The sequence below is a fragment of the Macaca fascicularis genome, chromosome 3, assembly GCF_037993035.2.
Source record: "Macaca fascicularis isolate 582-1 chromosome 3, T2T-MFA8v1.1".
Taxonomy (NCBI): domain Eukaryota; kingdom Metazoa; phylum Chordata; class Mammalia; order Primates; family Cercopithecidae; genus Macaca; species Macaca fascicularis.
Window position 1 is genome coordinate 169,348,539 of NC_088377.1, and position 21,939 is coordinate 169,370,477.

Here is a 21,939-nt window from a genome sequence, read left to right on the forward strand (position 1 = left end):
CAGAGCTAGACTCCGTCTCAAAAAAAAAAAAAAAAAAAAAAGTAATACATATTTTAACCTATTCATTATTTAGTAATACATATTCTTTGGTAGGAGATAGCTAAAATATTTATGATGTATGATACATAGTATATGTCATATATAAACATATAGTATATATTATATATATAATAGATATCATGTAATGTTTATTATATATGATATGTAACTATATTATGTAGTGTATATAAATAATATGTAACTAGTACTTTATGAGAAGCTATTTTGAGATTCTATACATATCTTTTCTTTTTCTTTTTTTTTGAGACGGAGTCTCGCTCTGTTGCCCAGGCTGGCTTACAGTGGTGTGATCTCAGCTCTCTGCAAGCTTTGCCCCCTGGGTTTAAGCAATTCTCCTGCCTTAGTCTCCCGAGTAGCTGGGACTATAGACACACGCCCCCTGCCTGGCTAATTTTTGTATTTTTAGTAGAGACGGGGTTTTGCCATGTTGGCCAGGCTGATCTCCAACTCCTGACCTCAGGTGATCCACCTGCCTCAGCCTCCCAAAGTGCTGGGATTACAAGTTTGAGCCACTGTGCCCGGCCTCCATTAATGATTCTTATTAGTGTGATTTGTTGGCATACGATTATTTTCTAATTCCATTATCAATTCTACATTTATTAGTTGTTGTTCAACTGTAATAGAGAACTTTCTCTTCCACATTTTTTATTCATGTATTTATTCAATGGATTATAATCTATTACTATTAATTGTGTTGATTTTCAAGTTGTCCCAGTTTTGGCTAATGAGAGCTCTTGTAAGCTGGTTCTTATGTCATTTTGTTATGTCCCCATTATTCTTTGAACACTTTCTTTTCTTCTGACACAGCAAGGTATTCCAGGCTCATATTGTGCTTTCCCTGCCCCAACCCTGGAATCAGCTGTTTCTTCAAGAAGCGTTGGTTCTATTTAGCAGAGAAGAGTTTTCCTTCCTTCCCTTTCCTTCCCCTTCCTTCCCCTTCCTTCTCCTTCCTTCTCCTTTCCCCTTCCTCCGTTCCTCCTCCTTCCTCCCTTCCTTCCTCCCTCCCTGCCTGCCTGCCTGCCTCCCTGTCTCCCTGTCTCCCTGTCTCCCTGTCTCCCTGTCTCCCTGTCTCCCTGTCTCCCTGTCTTCCTGTCTTCCTGCCTCCCTTCCTGCCTTGCTCTCTCCTTTCCTGCCTTCCTCCCTCCCTTCCTACCCTCCTCCCTCCTTCCTACCCTCCTCCCTCCTTCCTACCCTCCTCCCTCCTTCCTACCCTCCTCCCTCCTTCCTACCCTCCTCCCTCCTTCCATCCCCACCTGCATTCCTGCATTCCTTCCAAGAAACAGGAATGTTTAGCCAAGATCTGGGTGCTAGGTGTACCCATTGCTACTGGGGTATCATAGTTTTTGGGCCCTCTTCCTTAGTGGATGGAGCCAGGAAGTACTTGTGTATGTAAACAACACACATATATCTCTCTTTTTATATTTATCTGTATATATTAAAAAGCAAGGATTTACTTGTAATTTAACAGAATTTTTTTTTTTCTGTCCTTTCTGTATTTGTAACTCCCCTCTGAGAAACTTAGCTCTCATTATCCTCTAGGTATGATTTACTCAGTTCCCCTGTAGGTGACAAATCTGCTCACACTAGCTGAGTCTTCAGCTTTCTGTGACCTGCCAGCAAGTGCTGGTTTAATCTTCAGGTCCTAGTATCCTGCCAGCTTGCGCTGACCAAGGGGAGTCTTTATAGCTTTTTTGACCTGTTGGTAGCTTAAGGTGATTTAGCCATAGGATTAGTCACCCTTAAAATAAAGACTGCCTAGCATCATAGCAGAAAATTAGCATCTCTTTTGTTTTTGGAGAAAAAAAAATGCTTTGCTTTTAGGCATTTTTTCTTTGAAATATTTCCAGCTTCCTTTTAAACTTCTTGGAAGGCTTGAGCTGGGTTTATTTTTTTCCTCCAAATTTAATGTGCTTTTGGTATTTGTCTGGAATTGAAATAAAGTACTTTTAAAAATGATCCCAGTTTTTCTGTGATGTATTTAGTGTTTAAAACAAACACCTTATTTTGGCCAGGTGCAGTGGCTCATGCCTTAATCCCAGCACTTTGGGAGGCCAAGGCAGGCAGATCACCTGAGGTCAGGAGTTTGAGACCAGTCTGGCCAACATGGTGAAACCCCATTTCTATTAAAAATACAAAAATTAGCTGCACTTGGTGGCACACACCTGTGGTCCCAGCTACTTGGGAGGGTGACGCATGAGAATCACTTGAGCCTGAGAGGTGGAGGTTGCAGTGAGCCGAGATCGTGCCATTGCACTCCAGCCTGGGCAACAGAGTGAGATTCCATCTCATAAAAACAAAAAACAAAAAACCTTCATTTTTTTTCCCTTATTAAAACATTTTTCTTCACTAGAGGTTTATACATTTACCCCAGTAGTATATGTTTGATTCCTTTTTCCCATCAGAATGTTATTTTTAGGAGTCGTGATAACTGTTAGACCTAAATTCTCAGTGGCTGTTAAGTATCAAACTTCTTGATTTTTAGTGTATACGTTTAGATGCACGCTCCAGAAATTCTGGTTTTTCTGACCTATTAGAATCATTATTCAATAAAATTATATGTAGTAGTTAATCTTATTGAGTGGTTTGGTGCTCTAGTCTGTCTTTATGCTTTGTTTTCTCAGATTATAACACTTCGGAAATTCAGAAAAGCTCCTTTCTGAAGGGGAACATGGGAAGAGAATAATGAACACTGATCACTGCAGTAACTTTCCTTTACCTTTAATAGCCTAAGTACTTGACCCTTGCCATTTGATAGAGGAGAAAGTCCCCTCTATATAGTGATACTCTTTTTTTATGTCCTGGAGTCAGTTAATTTTTGGTTCCTCCTCTGGTAAGTTAACATATAACTGTTACCTATCCTGAAAGATTTTCTTTTGACAGCTGGGGTAGACTTCTCTTAAATGACACTTCACATTTGTCTGCTATGTGTGGTTAGTTCTTCCTGAGTTCTGTCTTATTTCTGAGTAAATAAGTCTTGATCTCCCAGGTCCTTGGCAACAGCAGAGCTCAGCGTGAGGTAGTGAGGACTTGGCTTTGCAGAGAACCATTGTCCTGGAGACAGTCCTGACACTGGTTTCCAGGAGGTTGAGTGAGTTCCTTCATGGTGAAGGCTTCGATTGTGAAGGCTAAGCTACAGTCTTGGTTGTGTTCTTTTATGTAAGTCATCAGTATTTTGGCTCGTGGTTCTCATATCACAGATTTAGTATTTGGGGTTTATTAGCAAGTACACTGGGAAAACCTGTGTTCTAGCCCTGATGCCATCTTACTGTGCCATAGTTTTCTCATCTGTAAAATGAGGATAAGGGTCCTCTCCTGCTTTCTCAGGGCATTGATGTGAGGATGAGAAGGGGAGGAGAGCAGGGAAGGAAGGGAAGAGAGATTAATGTTCTTTTAACATTTATTGACTTACCTTCTTGATTTCAAGGAGTCAGGGATCTTATGTAATAATCCAAATAACCCAGAGGAGATAGTGGTATTATCTTCATTTACAGATGAAGGAATATCACAGTGTGCAGAATGATTTTCACTTGGGTTTGTGTTCAAACTCAAGGCTGTATAATTTCAGAGCTCATGGTTGTTCCAATTAGCCACACCATCTGAGGCTATGATTGCCAGTGATTGCCAGGACAGTTTGTCAAGTATGAAGTTCAGTACAAACTAAAGGGATGATACTTATTACCGTCACCCCAGAGGACAGAGATTTGGAAATAAGTACTTAAATCTACTTTCCAATGAGTGGGTATCTTAACTGATACATCAGGGGAATTAGATTACAGGTTATCAGTCTAAATCTGACTGAATTCAGTGGTGAGAGAATTTCTGTGACTTTGATATTTTCTTTCTTTCTTTATTTTTGAGACGCAGTTTCGCTCTTGTTGCCCAGTCTGGAGTTCAATAGCCTGATCTCGGCTCACTGCAACCTCTGCCTCTTGGGTTCAAGTGATTCTCCTGCCTCAGCCTCCTGAGTAGCTGGGATTACAAACGCCTACCACCACATCCAGCTAATTTTTGTATTTTTGGTAGAGACGGGGTTTCACCATGTTGGCCAGGCTGGTCTCAAACTCCTGACCTCAGGTGATCCACCTGCCTTGGCCTCCCAAAGTGTTGGGATTACAGGCGTAAGCCACTGCGCCTGGCCATGATATTTTCTTTTATATCCCTAGAGGAATGTCCATCTTTTTCTATTGTACATACTCTTCCAATCTTTATAGCAGACCACACTTTGAGCCATTTCTTACAACAACAATGTTGGCTATATTTATTGCGTCCCTGGGTTGGGCTCTGTGCTAAGTGCTTTTATTTTGTTTCATAACAACTCTTCATTTTATTTTTATTTCAGCAACAGATTGACAAACTGGATCGTAACAACTTATATATATTCTTATGTATTTATTTTATAAATGATGAAACAGAAGCTAATGGAGCCAATTAAATAACTTTCAAAGGTCACTGCTGACATTGATTTGATTCTGAAACTAAATTCTTATTGCCATATACTGCGGCTTCTTCTCTGATTATAAAAACGAGCAGTTTGTGTAACTTGAATTGCTTCAGAATTTATTTTTGCCATGCACTTGCTATTCAGACGACCATAAAACTAGTTTTCATCTCACTTGCTTGTCATAATGCTTTATATCAGGGGTTGGCAAACTTACTCTGTAAAGGGCCAGGTAATAAATATTTTAGGCTTTGCCAGCCATATGGTCTCTGTCGCAACTACTCAACTGTGCCATTCTAGTGCGAAAGCAGCCCTAGACAATACATAAATGAATGAGCTTGACGTGTTCCAATAAAACTTTATTTATGGACACTGAAATTTGACTTTCATACTCTTTTGCATGTTGCATAATCTTCTTTTGATGTTTTTCCAACCTTTTAAAAATGTAAAAACCATTTTTAGCTCATGGACTGTACAAAAACAGGCTGTAGGCTGGATTTGGCTAGTGGGCTGTAGTTTGCCGATCCTGCATTTTATCGTTTTGAAGTTTTCTTCTTTGCGTCTCCTTTTTGGGTGTTCTTTTGTAATATTGGACTCTAAGTCAGCTTGCCTTGCAGATGGTACGGTTTAATAAATGTTGGTATGATTTGGGACAGTCAACTCAATGGAAGCTTTACTTGCTTAGTGATTTGGTGTCCAACACCTGTTCTACTGGCACATATAAACAGAGATTTTAATTGGGAAAAAGATTTAATCAGTAGGTAACCTCAGATACCATTTTAACAGAAATCAGCTCCCAAATGCTTGTTTGTGTGTGTGGCATAGTGGAATATCAGAATTGGGAAACTTCAACCCCAATCCTTGTTCTACTGTCAATCCTGGTTATTTTAGGCAAAAGTTACTTTACCTGTCTTGCTCTCAGATTTCTCAGCTGTAAAATAAAAGGGCCCAGATTAAATGCTGTCTTTATCTGAAGTCTCTCTATAGATGATTATTCTGGTCCTCCTGAGATTTAAACTCCCTATATGTAAGCTGAGGCCCGATTTTTGGCACAGTTGGCTTGGGAGCAGCAACTTGTGCTTGTATCTGCTGGGTCTGCAAGTGTATCCAGAGCCAGTGAGTCAGCGCTGCCATGAGCTCCTGGGCTTCTGGTTCATTGGATTTGAATGTTGGGCCCTCTAATTTAGGTTTGCATCTTGTTCTTGCCAGGAAAAAAAACAAAAAACAAAACAAAAACACACACACACAAAACAAACAAAAAACTGGCTGTGTTGGTGAGTATTCTGGGAAAGGCCTCCCAGACCACACAGCTTATGTTGTTTTGGGATTGCTTGCTTTGTCTAAATGACTTTTTAATTTTCAAGAGATGATTCTTCCTGTGGAGGCAACAGCTCTGGCTGCCAGGAAGCTTTTTCCTGATATGCTTTTTGAAATATTCCCCAGTTGAGTTTCCTTTTAGTTACTCTTTGTTTCATTCAGTTTCTTTAGATGTTTTCATTTCATTAAAGGGGATCCAATAGGATCAGACTTTCCCTCCTCTTTTTACAGCAGCTCCTTCCCCATCCCCTGATGGTATTTTTAGGTGTAGAAAACACCTTGTCCGGAGGTAAGTCCCTGGCCTGCTTCTTTGCCACTCTGACATAGAGTCCCTGCATGTGCAGCCTTTGGGTTGTGATAGTTGAAGAATGGCATCACGGACCCCTCAGCTCAATGCCTTTCCTGGTTCTCCTTTCTGTGTGACACACAGGATGCTCTCTATATTGTTTCTGAGAAGAAGCTTGTATTGCTTCTGGCCATTTTCATCCTTTTTAGAGCTTTGTAGATTTCACTGAAGTTCTGTCTTTTTCCTGTGGCTTCCTACCTAGTTATTTCTAGAGGATTTGAAGGTTTATACTTATAGCCTCTTCTGGGGTGAGTCACCATGCCTGACTTTTGCTTCTCAGTCTGCTGCCATTAAAAAAAAAATTTGTTAATGTTTTTCAGCTAGCATCTAATCTTCCTGCAAGAATATGGAAGTCTCTGTAGTGAAATACACATTTTATATCCCCATGTTTTTGTACTTCTGTATTGGACCTTAACATTTTTTTTTGGATATAATTAACGTACCATAAAGTTGACACTTTAAAAATATATAATTCAGTAGCTTTTTTACTACAATTGTATAACAATTAGTACTAATTTGGGATATTTTTATCATGTCCAAAGAAATCTGTATCCATTAGTATATTCCCCACTCTCCCCTCCTATCAGTCCCTGGGAACCACTAGTCTACGGTCTGTCTATGGATTTCCCTATTCTGGACATTTCATATAACGGGAACAATTCAGTATGTGGCCTTTTGTGTGTGGCTTAGTAACTAAGACTTAACATGACGTTTTCAAGGTTCACCCATGTTGTAACATCTATCAGTACTTAAGCTCTTTTTATTTCTGAATGATATTCCAGTTGTATGGATATACGACATTTTATCACAAGTTGACAGCTGTTGATGAACATTCGTTGTTTTCTCTCTTTTTTTGGCTATTATTAATGATGTTGCAATGAGCATTGGTGTACATGTTTCTGTGTGCACATGTTTGTATTTCTCTTGGATATATACACCTAGGAGTGAAATCCCAGGGTCATATGATAACTGTTTAACTTTTGAGAAACCTCCAGACTGTTTTCCAAAGCAGCTACACCACCCAATAAGATATGAGGGGTCCAGTTCTTATACATCCTTGTCAACACTTGCTATTGCCTGTCTTATTGATTTTAGCTATCCTAGTAGTGGTGAAGTGGTATGTCATTGTAGTTTTGAATTGCATTTCTCTGATGACTAATGATGAAGAGCATCTTTTCATGTGCTTTTTGGACATTTATATTGTTTGGATAAATGTCTCCAACTTACTTTAATTGGGTTGTTGTTTTCTTATCAAATTATAATAGCTCTTTATTCTAGATGCTAGACCCTTGTCAGATATATGAGATAAGAGTCTAGTATTCAGAATTTGCAAATACTCCTATTTTTTTCTTTCTTGATAGTGTCCATTGAAGCACCCTGTTTTTAATTTTTATGAAGTCCAATTTATTTATTTATTTTTAAGTTGCTTGTGTTTTTGGTGTCACCTAAGAAACCATCACCTAATGCAAGGTCATGTAAATTTACACGTTTGTTTTCTTCTAAGACTTTTATAGTTTAACTCTTAAATTTAGGTCTCTGGTTCTTTTTGAGTTATCTTTTGTATATGGTATGACGTAGAGGGCCAACTTCATTCTTTTGCACATGGAGATCTAGTTGTCCCAACACATTTTTGTTGAAAGGACTACTCTTTCCCCACTGAATTATCCTGGCACCCTTGTGGAAAATCAGTGGGCCATAAATGTATGGATTTGTATTGGGCCTTCTTTTTGTGATATTTGTCATCAGATGTCTGCCCTTGTTCTTTATGTTGGTTCTTCATACAGGTAGATATTGCTGTAATAGTATACCTATTATACTATCTTAACCAGCGGATATGCCTGTTAAGCCAGTCCTCTTTGCAGAGCTGATAAAATGCCATTCTCAGACCAAAGTGATTTTTGCTCTTGGGCTGGGAAAAAATATTGGCTTCATTGACATACAATTCCTGTACCTTCCCTTTCTTTGCCCTTAGTGTGGCTGGGTTTTTGTATAAGAAGTTTTCTGTCTTCTTGTGTCATTGGCCTCGGAGTTAAAGAGTTAAACAAACCAAGTCATTTATCAGAATCTAGTGAAGATTTAATGTGGTGTTCCTGTTGCTGGGCAACATTTTAGTGGCTGCCCATATAGTGTTTCACTGCAGGTAAATCTCCCAGTAAACCTGTAAGTGGGTTTGAGCAGTTTGAGTCCCCAATTTTCCTTCCCAGCTGCGTTGTTTCAGCCTTTGTAACCATGTGACTTGTGCCCTGAAGCCAGGTCCTTTGAATCACACCACGTCCCTCTGCAACCTTTATTGGCAGAACTGAGAAATGTCTAATCCATAACCTCAATCAAACTGACTCATTGTGACACCTGGTTTCACAAACCTCCTGCTGTATCAGGTAGTTCTAAGATCATTTTTCTAGAATGTCATTTTGTTAATGTAATTGGATAAAGCAGTAACCATTTGACTTTCTTTCTATGCTCTATAAATTAGCAATTAAGGATAATTACTGCATCCATGAAACTTTGCAACATGAATCAGCACAACTTTGGCAGACTAATTACCCATGACAGTTTCTTCTCAATCTTAACATTATTCTCCTGAAATTAAAATTCTGGTAAACAACATATTATACTTAGATGTGATGTTTATTGTTTGTCAGTCTCACCCTACTAGAATGTCAGCTCCTCAAGAGCAGAAATTTTTGTCTGCTTTGTTTCACTGAAACATGCCACTTGCCTAGAACAATGCCTGCACATAGTAGGCACTCAGTAAGTTTGTAGTTAATTAATAAGTGAATAAATCAAGGAATGAAATTATAACAATAATTACTTGGCAGGTCTTCCTGAGAAGAAAAATGGCTTGTTTTGGTGCCATATGAGATGTAAATTGTCAAGCATATAGACCCTTGGCCTTTTTCATATTTTACCTGGACATTTAAAGTATTTTTCCCCCAGAAGGTATTTCTCCTTGGTTTTATTTGGTGGAGACTGTTAGCTACAAGAAGGCCATTACAATGTTTTCATTGAGGGAGAACTTGAATAAAGACTGTTGGCGAGTGAGACAGGTGAGAGAGTTTAACAGTGGTTGGCAGATGAAATGGAAATAGCAAAAAGGAGGTGTAGTGTGTTTTTGTTTGTTTGTTTGTTTGTTTTTTGAGACAGAGTCTTGCTCTGTCACCCAGGCTGGAGTGCAGTGGCACAACCATGGCTCACTGCAACCTTGACCTCCCAGTCTCAAGCAATTCTCCTACCTCAGCCTCCCAAGTAGCTGGCACTACTGACGTGCACCACCACACCCGGCTAATTTTCTTGATTTTTAGTAGAGATGAGGTCTTGCTGTGTTGGCCAGGCTGGTTTTGAACTTCTAAGTTCAAGCAGCCCTCTCGCCTTGGCCTCCCAAAGTGCTGAGATTACAGTCTTGAGCCATTGTACCCGGCCTGTAGTGTGTTTTGAATGATTTCAGTTTCTGTGAGTAGTAGGAGGGAAACTAGTTCTTCCCTAGTAGAAATAGTTCTCTTACTTCCATAATGGTGTCCAGTGAGTCTCTTCTTACATCTGCACCAAGGCAATAGCCAAATGAGGGGAAGAGAGTTTCAGAGGAAGGGTGCACACATACCAGTCCTCTCCTCCTAGAGGAGTATGAATAGCAGTACCTGCCGCAGTGAATCTATTTCTTTTGCTTAGGAAGTTGAATTGGTGACTGCTGCTTGAATTCATATATTCAATGGTATAAAAGGTGTAGAGAGCCTATAGAGTAAAAATCATCTCTGTAACATTGATTCAAGCGTTAACTGTTGTCTGAATGGCATTTTTGGCGCAACAGTGCAAGGAAGTTCTGACAGCAGCCTTTAGCATTCAGGGAGAGGAGAGGGCATACAAAGGAGTTTTGCACAATTACTGTGTACAAGTTGTTTGTCAAAGCCCTTAATGGGGCCAGGGTAATAGTTGTAGACCCATTGTCCCCAGGGATCCGGTTTACTAGGCAGAGGCATTAGAGAGGTAATACCTTTCTGATATTTAGAGATGAGGGGCTTTTCTCATCAGTCCCTCTGTACTTGAGCTTCTCAGTTGCATTTGTCAGGCTTGAGAAACAAAGATGGTTTCCTAGGCTAGGTCAATGCTTGCTTATCAGAGTTGACCTTCGTCAGAGAGGATGAGTTTTCTTGTAAATAGGCCTTAGCTTTTACGACTGGGCTTTACCAAGAGGTCTCCTGGGAATGCGTTATTACTTTTGTGTGTGTGTGTGTGTGAAAACTTGACCAAAATTGAGCAGCAAGCACTAGAGACAGATGTTCTGGTTTGTGTGCTGTGTGTAGCTTGGCTGTCCTCAGCCTTATTTGGAATTCGTGCCCGAATGATTTCAAGTGCAGGTATTCTACACTATGCTCTTCTTGCTGTGTGTTTTGTTTCTGCCGCTTGTGAGAAAGAATTGAATATAAATGAGTCAGATTCAAGCTCTCCTTTTCTTCTTTGGCCCTTCTTATTCAGGAACTTCAAGCAGCCTCTACTGTAGTATACCTGTTCCTTCCTGGCTTTGTTTGGTTTGAGAGCTTATCTTTTGGAATGTCAGTTCCCTGGGATGATGCCTAGGACATGAATTCTCAGGATAGGGTGTTAGCACGGTTATGTGGCTACAAGTTTTAGGGTTTAATTGCTAATAACAGGATTAGGAAGTAGTCTTTTTGTATGTGTGTGCCATGGTATATAACCAGGGATTAAAATGACTTAGGCCAAGGTCTGTGTACTTAAGGTGTTGGGGATACTGAGACATTATCAGAGTACTAATTTAATGTACAATTAAATATTATATATTGGAATGTACAATATTGTTTGATAGAATTTCCATAAAAAGGTAGTATGGATAAATGAATTGTGATATATTCGTACAAAATCCTTGGTTAGGGTAATGGTGGGGTTCGGGAGAAGGGGCTGAAGGTAGAGAGGTGCACATGGAATCCAAAGTTCTGGCAATGTGCAATATTTCAGTTCTTAACTTGGGTGGTGGTTGCTCAGATGTTTACTTTTCTTATTTTTTAATTTGTACATGTGGGTTTAAATTCATTTGTGTATTTATATCAGTATTTAACACTTGAAAGCATTAGTTAAGGTGGAGAGGTGGGGAGCAATGCACTCTAAGTGAAAGGGGCAGCTTCCTTCCTTTCTCCTTTTTCTCTTCCTTTGATTCAACTTCCTCACAAGGATTATTCCTTTACTGAGAACTCCATGGTCTTATCTGAACAGTGTTCTGTGTTGACAGAACCCTCCAACCTTCTCACTACTAACCTTTCAGAAGCTATTTGTTATGAAGCGTGGAATTGAGAGTCTTTCAGATCTAGTGAAGCCAAGGCATGAGCCCCCACCTGTTTGTTGTATTATGAGTCTCTTCGCAAAGACAATTTGAATCACTTGGGTCATTTTTCCTTTATGGCTCTTCTTCCCTTCTTTCACTTGAAATCCTTTCTTCTTCTCCCCTGCAAATATTTTAAGGTTAATGCCGGTGAGTTTCAGAGCTCTTTTCACAGTTGCAAGTGGGTTCTATGCGTGACATCTTTGATTAGAGCGATAATAGGAGCCACTGACTGCACTTGGGAGCCTTAAGGTGCTTATTAGATTCTTATGTTTTAATCATGTAGGGCATGGGTTTTCTAGATTACTTCTGTATTTCTCTCTTGTACTGTCCACAAGAGAAACTCTAGGTATTACATCCACCTTAGCCTTGGGCATGCTCAGTTCCTCCCAAGGGTGTGTAGGGACTTCCTTCAGCTTCTCTTATTTTTCTTTTTTTGTTTGAGACAGTTTTGCTTTTGTTGCCCAGACTGGAGTGCAATGGTGCGATCTTGGCTCACCGCAACCTCCGCCTCCCGGGTTCAAGTGATTCTCCTGCCTCAGCCTCCTAAGTAGCTGGAACTACAGGCATGCGCCACCACTCCCAGCTGATTTGGTAGTTTTAGTAGATATGGGGTTTATCCATGTTGGTCAGGCTGGTCTCGAACTCCTGACCTTGGGTGATCTGCCCGCCTTGGTCTCCCACAGTGCTGGGATTACAGGTGTAAGCCACTGTGTGTGGCCCCAGCTTCCCCTTTTCTTAAGCCTTTCATTGTTTGCTTCAATCTGAGAATGGAAAGTGTTGATGGAGATATTAATTCCTTAATAATTGGGAAGAATGCAAGGGGTGGTACTTGCTAGGATGAAATTATAGAGGTCATTAATCTGCATGTCTCACATGCCTTTTTACCCTGGTCTGTTTATTCTATGACTTTTCTATTGTTGGATTTCTGGGTCGATTATTTCAGAATTTGGCCCAAGGTGTTATGTAGGTATTTCTCTTATAAAACTAAAAACAATTCTGTTTATTTAGTCATTCAGCAGATGACTTTGCATGCCTTTGAAGTGCAAGTGCTATTTGAAATGTTGGGGATACGGTGGTACACAACCTGCATTATGGTGATATGGCCTCTGGACCATTCATTTTCTTTCTTCCCCCTCCTTAGGTCCTCTCAGGATGCGCCATCATTGTCCGAGGTCAGCCGCGTGGTGGGCCTCCTCCTGAGCGGCAGATCAACCTTAGCAACATCCGTGCTGGAAATCTTGCCCGCCGGGCGGCCGCCACACAACCTGATGCAAAGGATACCCCTGATGAGGTAGGTGTTTCCTGAGACCATTGTGAGCCTGTGGACTTAGGTAACAGCTCACTGTCTTCTGTGGCTGATGCCATTTTGATGTACTTTCTTTGTATTTTGAGTATATTTTTATCATAGAACTGCTGATTCTGGATGTGCCCACAAGCAACTTGTATCTGTTGTTTATATGTTTACTACCTTTAGTGACAGTCGAAGTCTTAGAGGTTTTTTTTGTACCTTTTGCCACAGACTTAGATTTGTCGTGTTTTCACTACTACTTTTCTTGGAGTAGGTTAGGAACATTTCCTGGGTAGCCTCAGGCATTTGAAATCACCATTGGTTACGGCAGAGCACTTTTATTAATTTATTTTTGAATTCTTCATTCATTTACGTTGTTCAAAATGCAGAAGGATATATAGTGAAAAATCGAGTACTTCCCCTGAGACAGCTGATGTTAGTAGGGTCTTGTGTCTCCTTCCAGAGATAGTTAAAACCTATATGATCAGACGCTTTCATTTTCATAAATGGTAACATGCTATAAATGCTAGGCCCATATTTTATTATTTTATTATTCTTTTTCTTTAAGGTTCAGAGGGTACATTTGCATGTTTGTTACCTGGGTGTATTGTGTAATGTTTGGGATTGGGCTTCTAGTGTATCCATCACCATAATATTGAACATTGTATCCAACAGATACTCTTTTAATTCTCACCCCCCTCACTCCTTCCCTTTTGGAGTCCTCAGTGTCTATTATTTCTATCTTTATGTACATGTATACCCATTGTTTAGTTCCCACTTATAAAAGTGAGAACATGTGATATTTGATTGTCTGCTTCTGAATTAGTTCACTTAGGATACTGGCCTCTAGCTCCATCCATGTTGTTGCAAAGGACGTGATTTCAGTCTTTTTATGGCTGCCCATTCTTTATTACTGATTTGTTTTGTTTTGTTTCATGACAAAGTCTCTTTTGCCTAGGCTGGAGTGCAGTGGTCACCATAGTCTTTACCTTCCAGGCTCAAGTGATCCTCCCACCTCAGCCTCCTGGGAGTAGCTGGGACTCCAGGCGTGTGCTATCATACCTGGCTAATTTTTATTTTTATTTTTTTTTAGTAGAAACGAGGTCTCACTAGTTTGCCCAGCCTTGAGTTCCTGAATTCAAGCAATCCTTCTGCCTTGCCCTAAAGTACTAGGATTACAGGCGTGAGCCACTGTGCCTGGCCTGTTACAGATTCTTAATCTGGGATCCGTGCACCTCTGAAGGCATATACTAATTCCATGAAATGCAAAATTTTGTGTAAACATGAATTGTTTTGGAGAGGGAGTTTTTAAAATCAGTTTCTTAAGGGAACTTGTGGCTCAAAAGTAGTTAAGAGCCATTGTTTTATGGTGATTTGAGAACCTTCTGTGCCCATGTCCCATCATCTCCTCCATCCTTCCCCCACACCCCTCGGCCTCTAATGCCCGGCCCCCTTGCCTTCTTTGTGGTCTGCCTTTGACCCCTTAAGTTTCTGCTCTTCAGCAGCTGCTATGCGTACCAATTTGGCATTGTTTAGTCTTTTTGGCTTCTATACTTTGAAACATTGGTGCTTTGCTATCCTTTAGCAATGCTTTGGCTATCAGAAATGAAATTTCTGGGCTGGCCGTGGTGGCTCATACCTGTAAGCCAAGCACTTTGGGAGGCTGACTGGGGAGGATTGCTTGAGCCCAGGAGTTCAAGACCAGTCCTGACAACTGACAACATAGCAAGACCCCATCTCAAAAAAAAAAAAAAAAAAAAAAACATTAGCCGGGCATGGTGGTGCACATCTGTAGTCTCAGCTAATTGGGAGGCGGAGGTGGAAGGATCACTTGAACCTGGGAGTTCAAGTCTGCAGTGCATCATGGTTGTGCCACTGCACTGCAGCCTGGGTGATAGTGTAAGACCCTGTCTCAAAAAAAATTAAAAAGAAAAAAGGAGCAAAATTTCTGGATTCCAATTATTTGTCCTTTGCCCCAACTTGATGATGTTGGGCAGGTTGGTACCCCAGCTTTTGTGTGCTATTCCCTGCCAGGGAGGTAAAGAAGAAAAAGCAAGAGTTCATGTGGATCTTTTGTTAACATTTAAGGAAAGCATTCAGTTTTAAAAATTATAATAAAGGGCATTTTGTTTTAATTAAGAAGTTAGTGAAGCAATGGTATAGATAATAGAGATAGAGAAAAACCCCCATAATTCTGCTACCAATAGGAATTAGACTAAATAGATTAAAATAAATTTAAGTAGATTAAAATCAGTTCTTTTTCATTGGTCCTCCATCAGGGACCGCAAATATTGAGAATATTAGTGTATACCTCAGGGTTGTTTAATGAGGATTAAACAAGATAACATGAAGTGCTTAGTGCATGCTTATAAAATACTTAATAAGTGTTAGTGTGGTAATCACTACTGCTCCTTGCTAATTTCTCTTACTACAGATACTCCTAATACTATTAGATCAACCACTGAAGATTAAATGTGTTTCAGCATTTTTCGCATTTTGGGCATTAACAAATGGGTGAACTAACGTTTCGAATAGTTTATTTTCCTATTGTGTAACAGCTTGATTGCTTCCAAGTGAAGAGTGTTGACCCTTCTTGGAGCTGACCAAGTCCATTTGCCCAGAAGGAAGAAGTAGTGTAGCCTCTAAGAAAGAAGGGTTGGATTTTAATTTCCTGTTTTGTGGATGAGAATCTTGGGCAGAGAAACACAAGGCCAGTTGGAACTTGTTCTAAAATATCATAACTGTATCCCATGTTAACAGGACAGTGGAATATTATCAGAACTATCCTAGGTGAAAGGATACTTTGTAATCTGATCCTAGCATTCTGTTATAGTTCCATATATTTATACAGTCTAGTGCTTTTTGCCTGTCCCAGAGTAACTCAGTCTCACTGTTTCTCCTGGTAACTCTTCAAAGATCCCTGTGAGATGAAATATTTGATAGCTGCAGATTTCATCTTTTCCTAGCCCATAGTCATCATTTCTCCTTCCTAATAATTCAGTGTCTCCTCAACCTGCAGTGATTTGGTTTTCCTCCTCCTGTGCCCTCAAAGCTGCATCGACATGAGTTACCAGTAATGCCAACTGATTGAAAAACCTGATTTCCCTGCTCTCATTTTGACTCCCTCACCCCCCACCCCAACGCTGACATCTAGGCCTTTAACAAGGCCTAGAGATTGTGCCTCCTTAAAACCTCTCTTATCCATCCTTGACATTTGATTAATACTGCTATTCTTTGTTCATCTCTGATGATGAACAAAGATGTTATTTGGATGTTGAAATAATAGTCTCTTTGCCCTCGTTCTCCTTCCCTCTAATCCTTTCTCCATATGCTCTCAGATTTTTTTGAAACATAATTTTATTTTTTTCCAGACTCTTCAGTGGTTCCTCATATTCCAAGATACTTTAGTGATTCCTCATTACCTTTGTGACAAATCTAAATGCATTAACCTGGGTTACAAGCCCATTTGTGATTTGACTTTTAGACTTCTCTTACTGAAACCCCTCTGGGATGCCAAGCCCCCACCATGCTGAAGAACTTAGGTCTTCTTCCAGGCTGGAGTCCTGCCTTCTGCCCTCAGCTCATGCTGCTCCTCCATCAGTAGTTCCTTCGCCACCTCTGTGGCTGATGAGCACCTGCTGTCTTTTAAGATTCAGCCACTTAAGAAATCACACCTGACATTTCCTTTCATCATCCCATCTTTGTGCTGTCAAAGCATTCACAACATTTCATTGCATGTTTACAAGTTGATGTATCTTTCTCTACTGGATTGCAAGCTCTCCAAAGAAGAGAACCTTTCTCTCATCTCTGTGTCTTTGTGCCTAGTCGGTACCTGACACAATACAGGTAAGCACTGAATAAACATTTAAGTGAATAATGAGGAAAAGAACCTGAGCATCTCCTTTTTGGGCGCTGAAAGATTGTGCAGTGTGGCACTACCCTTTCTCTCTGGCTTTCTATTTCTTTGGAGCATGTTTCGCTTTTTCACATTCAGGAATAATCAAGGATCTTATTGCTCATTTGCATCCCTTTGTATCACTATCCCAAATATGTTCACGTGATTATTCTTTGCCTTCTGTCATGAAATCATCATTCAAAGAAACTCAGCTGTCTCCTAAGTCCTGTGGCAATGAAAGCAGCTCCACTGTATGCCCCCAGCCATCCCTTCCCTGTTCCAAGCTAATCCCCAGTGTTGCCTAGCTACTCCAGGCAGCCTAGATACTGAATTGATGGGCACCATGGGAATTATATATTTATTTCCCACAGATTTATTGAGCTCCTGCTGTGGGTAAAGTTGTTTATGGTTTCATGAGAAATATAGAAATGAATGTCACAACCTCTAAAGAACTTACTCATTTAACTAAACACCACCTATTCCACAAAACCTATTGAAATAAAAAAAAAAAGAAATACTATCTTTAAAAAATAATAAAAGTGTCTGGGCGCAGTGGCTCATGCCTGTAATGCCAGCACTTTGGGAGGCTGAGGTGGGCGGATCACGAAGTCAGGAGTTTGAGACCAGCCTGGCCAACATGGTGAAACCTTGTCCCTACTAAAAATACAAAAAAAATTAGCTGGGCGTGGTGGCCTGTGCATATAATCCCAGCTACTCGGGAGGCTGAGGCAGGAGAATCGCTTGAATCCAGGAGGCAGAGGTTGCAGTGAGCCGATATTACACCACTGCACTCCAGCCTGGCGACAGAGTGAGACTCGTCTCAAAAATGAATAAATAAATAAATAAATAAAATTTAAAAAGGTAAAAAAAAAAATTTGCTATTTTTGTTTGTTTTTGAGATGGAGTCTCGCTTTGTCTCCCATGCTGGAGTGCAGTGGTGCAATCTTGGCTCACTGCAACCTCCGCCTCCCAGGTTCAAGCGATTCTCCTGTCTCAGCTTCCCAAGTAGATGGGATTACAGGTGTGTGCCAACATGCCTGGCTAATTTTTTTTTTTTTTTTTTTTTGTATTTTTAGTAGAGACGGGGTTTCACCATGTTGGCCAGGCTGGTCTCGAACACCTGACCTCAGGTGACCTGCCTGTCTTGGCCTCCCAAAGTGTTGGGATTACAGGCGTGAGCCTCCCAAAGTGCTGGGATTATAGGCCCGGCCATACTTTGCTGCTATTAAAAAAAAAAAAGAAATGTCACAATCCTGCATTCATTGGAGCTGTTGAGGACTAGGGTAGCTGGGGAAAGGCAGCAGAGCAGGATTGTAAGTTACATATCCAGATGGTACAGTGGGATGGTTGGAAGAGAAAGAGTGACAAAAAGTATTGAGTGTTGGGCCATGTACATAGTAACTAGTTAAGGTTTTACATTGTGGGGTTTCATCTTGTCCTGGTAGTTTTAAGAGTCTGTCTGGTCAAAGAGAAGATTAGAATTAAAAGCTCAGTTTCATTGTGGTAGACATGACAACCTTGCTTGGGTCTGGAAGTGCTGAACAGGCTGCCAGATTGCCTGCAGTTGGACATTCTAAAGGAAAGAGTAATTTTGAGTCTCAACTACTTAAAAGCCACTTGCTTCTTAGATAGGACTCTGGGGCATCATTTGAATAGACCACAGTTATTCTTCCTGTTAGACCATTCTGGCCCTTATTCGAATAAATGCTTTGAGCAAATTTCCTTATACCTGACTTTTAGAGTTGTTCTGCAAGCTTCTGTTAGGATAGACTTCTCCATCAGATAGCACTCTGCCTGGCTGTCCTTTGTGTGGACACATGGATAACACTGGCCTCACTTCCACAAGGGCTCTGTCCCAGAGCACTCTCTTGCCCTCGGGAGGAGTGATGTGGTCAGTTGCTCTCCTGCATAGCTCTTGGAGTCTCTTGATTGCCTCTCTTCTTATCTAATATCTTGTCCAGTTATTGAATTTGCCCAACTCTGGACGGAACACAACTTGAGAAGGCTTATTTAGGAAAGGAAGATTGCAGACACTAAGTTATTTTTTCTTACACGGTTAGGCATATGTCCTTTGCAAGACCTCCAGTGTGGTTTTCTCTTATTGACCAGTAACTAGCCAGCTGGAAAACATGAGGTCCTAAGGGGAAGATGTTTCTTCAGCGAGCCTTAAAAGTTTTTTAGAAAAGTTCTGCCCGGTTGGTAGAAGTTGGAGGTTTCCCTGCAGGGGTTAGATATTTTCCTGTGAACTGACCCTTTGTAAGTGAGTTTTCACCAAAGTCTTGGCCTCCTTTAGGACCACTGGTCTTGTCAGAGCTTTTGCAAGTATTTAGGAAAGCTGTATGTTACTGGATTTTCAATATTAATACAGTACTCAGGACTACATCTTAAACTTATATATAGCTTGGTGTGTTTTTAGAGTAAGTTGATCCCTAAGGTAATAAAAATGTGGAAGACTTTGTTCATTGGTTCAATGCTGTTTCTGTGATGTGGTTGATAATTGGGATCATTTGTCAGTCAGACACTTTGGTGACTGGTATCTGATTTTATTTTTGGAGATTGGGGCGGGGGTTAGAAATGAGACATAAAATCAAGGTGAACTCGATACTGTCATTGAGCGAATTGCTCCTTTGTTGGCTGGTGCTTTGAAGAGAGGGCATGATGTGAGCGAGTATCCGTTCATTTTGGCGTCTTTGAGAACCCTTACTCAGGATCAGTTCTCTAGAACCTCATGATTTATGTTATGTAACAGTACTGTTTTTATAAATACCAGCCCAGCAGGTTGGTGGACCTGCCACCTTTTGATTGGTTTCTGGTTTCTTAGAAGTCATACGGATATTTTTCTTCTAGAAAAGCTTGTTGGGTGAGTTCATGGAATAATTAGCATGGACCAAAGAGGTTAGCAGAGGTTTGTTTTCGGGCCACCAGTTTACTGTTTTGCCTTTACTGTGTGTAGCATGAGTTCTGTGGTTTGAAGAGATTATAATAGACAATGTATGCTATTGTGTATCACTTTTCCCTTTTATATTTTGCATTTTTTTTCAGCATGTGAGCTCCTACCGATCATATGCTCCTTGAACACCTACCCTATCCCTCCCCATTTCGGTTCTAAGTGAACTTGGGACATTAAACCAGGTCCAGACTATAAATTCAAGTGCCAGTGGCCACTGTGCCAATAGCTTCAGAGGAGAATCTCTGTTTGTCTGAACCATCCCAGGAGTGATAGGATGGGGAGGGGCAAAACCACCCCTTTGTGTATTATCTTGAGATGACATGGAGACTCTGCTTCCACTCTGTAGATGTGTGGCTCAGTCCTCGTGTCTGTGCATGGAACAGTGAGAGGAAGGAATCACCATTATCAAGGTGATTCTTTGTCAGGGGCTGGTACTGGTGTCCTCCCAAGGATGTTGGGACCTGTAAAGGCTTCAGACTAGAGCAGAAGTAGAAGAGGCATTTGGGGGGATATCTTCTTACTATTGCTGATCTTTGAAGAGGAGGGTGGAGATGACTTAAATAAGGCTCTTACTTGAGCAGGGTATTCACTCTGAAATAAGAGCACTCGAATCATGTCCCTCCTCCAACATGGCTTTAACTGGTTTCAGGCTAGTTTAATAGGCAATGAAAGTGTTTTAGAAACTGGAAAGAGGCGGAGAAATGGAGGTGGTAGTTGTTATTTATGACTTCCCTCTGCCTAGGTGGGTTCCTGGAGCCTGGACTTCCCATTTGAAGGAGTGGGTTGATATATATACGGCATTTAGAGCAGTGGCTGGCACATGGTATGTGCTATAAAAGCATTGGCAAATGTTATTCACAAAGTAAGCTATAACTCTGAACAGACAGTGATAGGGAAAAAGTCCTGCTGCCAGTGTCTGGAAAACTCTGAGGCCTGTTTTTAGTGCCTGTGCTAGTTAAACCAACTGCTGGACCCTCCTTTTTTATGAGCCCCCTAAGTGTGCGATCTGCATTGTGTGCATTTCATTTTTATATTCTCAAGGTCCAGCGCAGGGCCAGGACCATGGTAGGTACTCAGACATTTACTCAAAGAATGAAGTTGCTTGAATGCTGATTGGCATCTGAAACTAGGCAGTTCTCATGTGACATATTTGTTTTGTCTTTCAGCCCTGGGCATTTCCAGCTCGAGAGTTCCTTCGAAAGAAGCTGATTGGGAAGGAAGTCTGTTTCACGATAGAAAACAAGACTCCCCAGGGGCGAGAATATGGCATGATCTACCTTGGAAAAGGTGAGCTGCAGGGAAAGGACTCGTTTCTCTCAAGTCTAAAGTTCCTTTAAAGATCAGTTTTCTTGTGGTGGAAGGCCAATGTGGGTTCTGGTGGAGGAAGCTGTAGGACAGTTGGCTGAAGGCGTAAATGGAAATGCTTTAGGCCCTGAGCACATGGAATATATAGGTACAGAGGCACACCCCCAGTGTTCCTGTTCCTTGTGTACCCCTTTTCCTGCTTTCTTGGCTTGGTTTAGGTGCATGTAGTATGGAGTTGCATTCTTCCCCGTGTTAAGGCCATTAGCTCATGGAACTTAATGGCTCTGTGCTTCTAGGTCAGAATGCTAATTGAATTCGTATAGATTTCCTTTTGCATCTTCTATCTATCTTGTGGCGTTTCTTCTTCTCTTGGGAACTCTTTCGGAAAGGAAGATTTGTTGAGGGTCTGTGGTTTTTTGCAGCCTACATGTTTTGTTATGGAATGGAAGGAACACAGATGTCAGAGTTGCATAGATGTAGGTTAGAATTCTGATTTCCTGCCATGTGCCCTTACTTAACCCTTAACCTCTGTAAGCCCTTGTTTCTTCATTTGTAAGTTATTGGGAGAGTTGAAAGAGATAGTATAGGCCAGGCACAGTGGCTCACACCTGTAATCCCAGCACTTTGGGAGCAAGGCAGGAGGATCTCTTGAGCACAGGAGTTTGAGACCGGCCTGGGGCAACATGTGAAACCCTGTTTCTATGGAAAAACTAGCCAGGCGTGGTGGTGCACGCCTGTAGTCCCAGCTACTCAGGAGGCTGAGGTGGGAGGATCACCTGAGTCAGGGAGGTAGAGTCTGTAGTGAGCCATGATCATGCCATTGCACTCTAGCCTGAGTGACTGAGTGAGACTCTGGTCAAAAAACAAAAAAAATAGACAGTGTATGTAAAGCCCCTCACTCTGGATATTTGTGTGTGTGCATATTGTTTAGCTGGGCCAGATGGCTCATGGGATATTAGATGTTCTGGGCTTTTTGGATTAGGCAGTAATAGAATAAGATTGAGGAAT

The 21,939-nt window shown here is 41.0% G+C and overlaps 1 protein-coding gene across 2 annotated transcripts in view; it reads left to right on the top strand.

The window, feature by feature from the left end:
• Positions 1-21,939, top strand: part of SND1 (staphylococcal nuclease and tudor domain containing 1) — a 438,973-nt gene that overhangs the window by 21,080 nt on the left and 395,954 nt on the right. For both annotated transcript variants that reach the window (XM_005550684.4, XM_074035938.1), the window contains exons 2-3: positions 12,635-12,784; positions 20,793-20,913. In XM_005550684.4, the coding sequence (XP_005550741.1) occupies positions 12,635-12,784; positions 20,793-20,913 (271 nt within the window). The remainder of the gene's footprint in view (positions 1-12,634; positions 12,785-20,792; positions 20,914-21,939) is intronic.